Source organism: Squalius cephalus (genome assembly GCF_949319135.1).
Source record: "Squalius cephalus genome assembly, chromosome: 8".
Lineage (NCBI taxonomy): Eukaryota > Metazoa > Chordata > Actinopteri > Cypriniformes > Leuciscidae > Squalius > Squalius cephalus.
In genome coordinates, this window is record NC_137129.1 from 37638566 (window position 1) to 37646246 (window position 7681).

General features: G+C 35.3%; 1 protein-coding gene across 1 annotated transcript in view; it reads right to left on the minus strand.

Annotated features, from left to right (window-relative positions):
* trappc9 (trafficking protein particle complex subunit 9) overlaps positions 1–7681 on the minus strand; it is a 215446-nt gene that overhangs the window by 175213 nt on the left and 32552 nt on the right. The window contains exons 10-11 of the mRNA XM_079879309.1: positions 3449–3575; positions 155–297 (exon numbers count right to left, since the gene is read on the minus strand). Of these exons, the coding sequence (XP_079735435.1) occupies positions 155–297; positions 3449–3575 (270 nt within the window). The remainder of the gene's footprint in view (positions 1–154; positions 298–3448; positions 3576–7681) is intronic.

Consider the following 7681-nt stretch of genomic DNA (forward strand, 5'->3'; position numbering starts at 1 on the left):
TGCGAAAGCCCATCAGAGCAATTCTACCCCGCATAAACCGTGTGTGAGGTTAAAACTCAAAGATCATGCGTATGTACCGTAATTAAAGACTCAGAGGAAACAACACCACACACAAAGAAAGTTTAAGAGATTTCTGAGAGGAGAAGAAACTCACCGATCTTCTTGGAGCGCTCGTCTCTGCTGTGCACTGTGATTGGTGAGTAGATGAAAGGACTGGCGGTGGACATCCCCTGTCCCAGAAGACATTTCACCTTATGAGGACGGAGACTCACCGGCAGGTTTAGCAGAGACACAGATCTAAAACATCAGTCACAAAAACAGAGAGTTTCACATTTTGCGCAAGCAGAATGGTCCTGCTTCCAGAAGCATATGTGCAAGTAGACTTTCTATAATCTAGAAGACTAGTCTCAGAAACTAAAAAAAAATGCAATGTAAACCTGATTAAAAACTCATTTTATCTATATGCATTATGGTTCAAGAGTTTGTCAGGATGAGGAGAGGTGTGCTGGTACTCTACTATGTGATCAGACTTGAAATTGTCATCTGGTCGACAATAAAATGGGCTAAAATGCTATATATAGTGATCAGAATAGCAGACTCCGGCTATTTTGCCTAAAGCCAGTAAGAAAACACCCACAACACCCTAGCAACCACCTAACATACCATAAAAAAACCCTAGTAACCACTCATAACAGCCTAGCAACCACTTAGCTATATATAAGAAGCAAAAAACAGAGATTAAAAACCAAGACTGTGCTTAAAAAAAAAAAAAAACCTTTCTAAAACTTTCTAAATAAGAGTTTCTAAATCAAGCTCTCAACCATTAACCAGTTTTCAACACTCTTCAGTTCTGTTTCTATCCATTCTGTTCCCTGATATTCATAGAAAAGGACACATGGAGTCAAAAAAAGAATCACTCTAAGCTTTATCTTGATTCTGAACATTGAAAAAAACATCTTTAGAGCTTAAAGGCACAGTATGTAAGTTTCGTAGCTAGAGGTCGCTTATTCAAAACAATAACACAAAGGCGTCGCTTGGAATCATTTGAGTTGTAGTCTTCACCTCCACAGCCGATGGAAAGCAATCGGACGAGACTCAGGCAGAAATCATGTTCATGGATGAGCTAATGTATTAAAGTTTTATTAACGTTACTGTGGGATGAAGCTGGGCTAAGACACTGGGATATTGTACGTTTCGGTTTTTATTACGCTTATGCCGCAGTCGGCCGCTGCCGCTCCTTTCCTTTTTTTTGGAAGATGCTGCTGTTTGGGAACATAGTCGTGCAAGACGGTTCTGGAAGGTAATTATGCCGAGACCACTTTGACAACAGACTTTGCTCAGGCATTTCAGAAAACAGCATTTCAGATGCTGCAAAAAAAGATCGGTCTGCTGGTTAGTCCAGTTATGCAAAAGTCATATTGAGCAAAGTCACTTGATTTTTTTTTTTTTTTTTTTTTTGATGCACATCAAGAAATGTATTGGACAAATGTGTTTCCATTGTAGTTTATGCACATTTTCTTATCGGATAAAAAAAAAAATTCCGACTCAAACATTTATGCGCATCTTGGCATTTCAATCCAGCAGTTTTTTTATGCGATATCCAAAAATGTGCATAAAAAAATGTGGATGGATCATAGCTGGTGACACAGGCCTTTACACTGGTTAAAATGGCTGATTCTCTGGATTTAAACATTGTTGCAAACATTTGGGCTCATTTAGGTAGATTTTATTTGGATATTTTAATCAAAATTGTACATAGTGTGCCTTTAAACGTCTCATAACACTGTTGCCAGAGCAACAACATCTCTGAACAGCAATCAGAGCAGTTTAATACTGACATTTACTCTTTCCGATAAGACAACGATCTCGGCAAGATTTCATTATGGAACTTTTTTAAAGATATGCCTAAATTACGTCCTCTGTGTAAATCCTGGCAGCAGACAGTGAGCAAGATATTTTATGTTAACAACATGCGGAGAGGGAGATAAATATCAGGAGAAACACGGCTCGTCCGAAGTTTTACAATTTAATATCCCTTTAAGAATAAATTAAGGAATTTTAACAACTCAAAAAATCTTGAGAGAGAAGCGCTCAGAGAAATGGAGACTTCAATCAAGCCAACATGTTGAGCTTTACCCACTGGTGGGATTATGAAATACATCCGTTAAACACATTTATAGGCCTTTCTTTCCTACGCGTGCTGAACATCAGCAACTTCCTTGGGACAGATGAAAGGATATGTGAAGTTTTGTGCTTCCTTTAAAATTTTAATATGGGGGAGAGTAAAACAAATGAACTTCAAAAATGTTTTGAACAAAAGTTCGAGTTCAGAGGAGTCATTTTTCAGACACTGAGCTGTGGAAAAACACCATCAAAAGGCTGTGAGCGGACACTGAGATAAATGTGCTCAAATAAACAATAAAACATTTAGTAAAGGACAAATTTCATGGGGAAGAAAAAACGCTAGGCTAATTTAAATTTAAAAAAAAAGTTAGATGTACAATAACATTGACAATGTGAAACCATTAACTGGATCTAAGCTGCATAATATGACCACCATGAGTTCATTAACATATGACCTTCCAAATATACATATGCATATCATCAACTTCATGAACAGAATCTTAAAGGGGTGGTATAATGCCCTTTTCACAAGATGTAAAATAAGTCTCTGATGTCCCCAGAGTGTGTGTGTGTGTGTGAAGTTTTAGCTCAAAATACCCCACAGATATTTTTATATAGCATGTTAAAATTGTTTTTACTAAAACTTTTTGAAGGTGAGCAAAAACGCACCGTTTTTGTGCCTGTCCCTTTAAATACAAATGAGCTGCTGCTCGCGGCACAGGGAGCAGAGCTTCAAGAGCTTGTGTCCTTTTACCTCACACAGACATGCACTGGAAATTTCAAAAACGTTTAGCCTTTTATGTTCAAACTGAAGTCAGAAAGATGGAGAGACTCAAGAAGAAGTGACAACATTTCTGAATGGTTAGTTGGTGAATTTATGTAGCTTATGTGTAGTTATCTTCTAGTCATTGATTAGCATATTCTGTCTTGATAATCTATAAATCGTGCTCCGGTTTATGTAAATTTTAGGGTTAGTGGTGTCATTAACCCAGGAGGAATGTCCTATAATCCTTACCAGCCATTTGTTGTAGTCCTTAAAAAGCAATTTTGCTTTGAACTTTGAGCGTTGTAAATTTTTCAGATGTTTATGCTCAAACAGCAACATTACACACTAACTAAAGTTAGAAAAGTGAAATCATATTCAACCACCCCTTTAAAGGGACAGAAACACAATCAGCCTGTTTAATAAAGATCAGAGTATGACCAGGAAATGATAGTACATAATATATATGATTGTTTTTGGTGCAAGAAAGTCAGGGGAAAAAAACGAAATCTACAAAATATGAGCCCTTTGAAACGATCCTGGACATGTAGGCTTTCTCACCTGACGATGGGCAGTTTGGTGAACGGAACAGGAGGAAGTTTGAGTCCGTCAGGGAGGTTGATCACTTCCATTCCACCCGGACACTTGGACGTGTAGTTCTCTAAACTCTGGGTCACTTCTTTCTTCTCTGTGGAGAGAAGAAGAGAATGTGTATTTGTGTTTACTGTGTGCAGCAAAATATAATAAATAATAAAAAATAATAATAAAATAAAATAAATGTAAAAGATAAAATATATAAAAATAAATAAAATGTAAAATATGTAAAAAGTAAAATATATATATATATAAAAAGTAAAATATGTAAATAAAATATAAAAAATGTAAAAATACTTTTTATGAAACCTCTGAATATGATGCATTATAAGGTATTCTTAACACATTATAATGCAAGTAGCCTAATATACCCTACAATCAGTTCTTGTACACATCATTCCTCCTGAAACCTCACTGTTTTTTTTACAGCTAACACCACACCTCATAAATCAGCAGATCATCAATGTATCTTAAGTGAGGCGAGAGCCCCAAGGGTGAAATTACCCACAATCCTCACTCACAGGCCTCTAGCCCCAGAGCAGAATATAAATTTAACAAGGCAAATAATCAGAGCATCCGTACATCATGAGGGGAGACGTGCATGGCTACCGATCGGGTCTATTTTAAGCTCTGTTTCCACAGGTGAGCGTTGTATTGACTTACTGCTCTGTCTATAAAAATGTTTACGGCCTCACTCTGCCATCAATTCACACCTCACAGTCTTTCCGATAAAACCAATGATCCCGGTGCAGTCTGAATCAGATCCAAATGCTCCGAAAGAATCCCGGCTGCACTGGGCAACAGGCATGCTACACATTAGAGACTAAATAAATATAATGGAAGGCCATATTGGTATCAGCCATGATGAGATTTAAAAAATAAAATAATGATAATCCTATTTGTAGTAGTAGTAGTAGTAGTAGTAGGACCATGATGATGATTATTATTAATAATTAGGGCTGTCAAACGATTAATCGCGATTAATCGCATCCAAAATAAAAGTTTGTTTTTACATAATATATGTGTGTGTACGGTGTATAATTATTTTCTATATATAAATACACACACATGCATGTATATATTTAAGAAATATTTGCATATATATACTGTGTATATATATTTATATTATATATAATTTATATTATATATAAATATTTTATATATAAATAACACATTTTTCTTAAATATATATGCATGTGTGTGTATTTATATATAGAAAATAATTATACTCCATACACACACATTTATTATGTAAACACAAACTTTTATTTTGGATGCGATTAATCGCGATTAATCGTTTGACAGCCCTATTAATAATATTTTAAATGATTTATAACATTTTGTATTACTACTACTTCTACTGCTGATATCATTATTATTACTTATACTATTTTATTTTATTACAAGATATTATTTATTTAAAATATTTACAATAATGATAATAATAATAGTAATAAAGACAACAAAATGTTACAAATCATTTAAAATGATGTCTATTATATTATTACTGTTATTTTATTATTATTATTATTATTATTAAACAATGATAATAACAATAATAACAAAATAATTATTATTTTAATAACATTTTGTATTATTATTATTATTACAAATACTACTACTACTACTATTACTTATATCATTTTATTTTATTATTAAATTTTATTGTATCCACAAAATATTTATTTCATATTTAAAATAAAGCTTTATAAATAATACTGAAGAATACAATATGTTAAAAATTGCTTAAATTATTATTATTATCATCATCATTATTATTATCATTATCATCATTAAGTTAAATTAAGTTCAACATTTTCAACAAACAAAAAGGAATCCTTTACAGCCTGAACAGACGGGAATTGAAGGCATCATAAAATAGTTGCTGGCAGACTGCCGGCCCCTGTGGAGGATGGGAAGGTGTGACTAACTTATAGCTGCAGTAATGATTTAACATGACCTAAAGAAAGATCAGCCCCACTGATATTTCTCATTCCTCACACAGGGATGCAGCTGCTCTGCAGAGAAGTGTCTACTGAGAGGATGAGAGGATGAGGAGGGGTGTGATAGACATCCTTCACAACTCATCCTGATGTTGAGGGAATAATAGATCAGAAAGCCTCAAATGATTCTGAAACCAGGGTACAAAAAATGGATTTCAAATCAAATACATCCTCTGTGATTTTAGCACATCGAAATGAGGTTAAAGGTGGTAATTCATCTGAAGAATGAGTGTGATGCAGCTAATGATATGAAATGACAATAAATGCCATAAAAATCTGGAAAGAATATAACAAAGTGGTTTGAAACATGAAGTCAAAATGCAGGGTTTTCTTTGTCTTTAAATTGCCCACTAACAGAGACATTTTGCTCTTACATACTGCCAAACCACACAGTTCAGATCTAAAAACACAATTTAATAGATGTTCTCTCTCTGTGTATTGTTGGTTTGACAGCGCTGAAAGACACCCGTGTGCATCTCTGGGTCTCTGTTGGACAGGATCTCTGCCCACAATTGGGTTATATAACACTAATCTCAAATAACAACAGGAAAAACCAAAGTGAGGATTTTGGAGAATTTTCAAACTGACTGGATCTATTTACAAAAAGCTAGAAGTTAAATGATAAAAAGAAAGAAAATAAACTCCTGCTTCCATTTGATCCATTGAGCCAATCTTCAAATATATTATATACATATATATCATATATTATATGAACAAGTGGAATGCATTTTCTCTGTTTTGCATAACTGAAAGGATCTAAATAGCAATAAAAATGTGCCTTTTCAAATGAAATATTGTCACAAGTCAGTTTACTTTTGTTTCTTTTCTTTTTGTACAATTTTGTAAAAAAAAATCTGTTTCAAATTGGCCAATGCAGAAATTTAAGTTCTCCGTTGAATAGATGATCTTGAAAAGATAAATGAGAAGAAGGGGAATTAGATTAAAAAGCCATCAGTCAGTGTCAAAGTGAATTATATTCTTACTAATGGACACTAAAAGGTCTGCAAGATTGAGAGTAAGTGGGTCGTGAATATATTTTTCTTTGTATATGATGAGGAGAGTCTGGCTATAGATAATCTCAGACTCAAAAGTTACATACATTTCTGCATTTAAATTCATCAAATGGAAGAAGATTATGTGTTAACCAGCCCTTTTGCTCTGAACTCAGTAAGCATGAATCACATTTCTATCCCCAAAATGAGTTTTTCCATTTTAAAATGCGCTTTCAGTTAATGTAATTTTCATAGTACTGCCTTTAATCGGTTCTCAGCATTAATCAAAAACATTACAACAAAAAGGAGTACAACATATGAGGAATTCACAGTTTTTGATGTGGCCTTTGCATGTGACCCCAATTAACAGGGTGGGGAAAAACGTTAATCGCTCATTGAGATTTTCTTATACGACGTCACTGATAATCAAATGTTTTCTTTTGTGTGAAGTGATTAATTAAGCAGGAAATCCTACGCATAGATGTTCGCCAGCTCTTATTGAACAGAGGAAACCAAATCTAACAGACGATATTTGTGTGACTAATACACTTAAAACACACAATCAAAATTAAAGGTGCTCTAAGCGATGTCACACGTTTTTTAGGCCAAAGCATTTTTTGTCACATCCAGCAAACATCTCCTCACTATCCGCTAGCTGCCTGTCCCCTGAACACACTGTGAAAAAACGCGATCTCTATAGACAGCCCAGGCTCCACAAACGGCAAGAAAAACAAACTGGCCCAGCCTGGACCACGAAACATAACAAACAGTGTTCCAGCCAATAACCGACAAGAATGATTTGGGGGTGGGGGTTGAGGGGTTAGTGTGCGTGCACATGAAGGGGGGTGTGGGGAGTGGAGGAGAGAGAAGCAAGAAAAGGGAAGTTAGCTAGAGGAGAGATGTCCTAGACAACGACTAACGTTAAAATTGAATATTCTTGAGAATTTTGATATGGCCGACACACGACCAAAGAGACGACGTTGCAATTAACAAATAACAAAGAAGAGGGAAAAGGAGAAGGAACGCGAATTTACATCGGAAAAGCGTTCAAAAGGTGGCGAGAACTCCGCCGGCAGAAGGGCTTCCAATCCGACATTCAGGTGGCTCTGTTTTTGCTGGACAGGCGGGTAAATCCAGTCTGGCGTTCATGACTGTTTCAGGAAGCACGGAAGGGAGGGGGAGGAGACGGGATGAGGAGGAGGGAG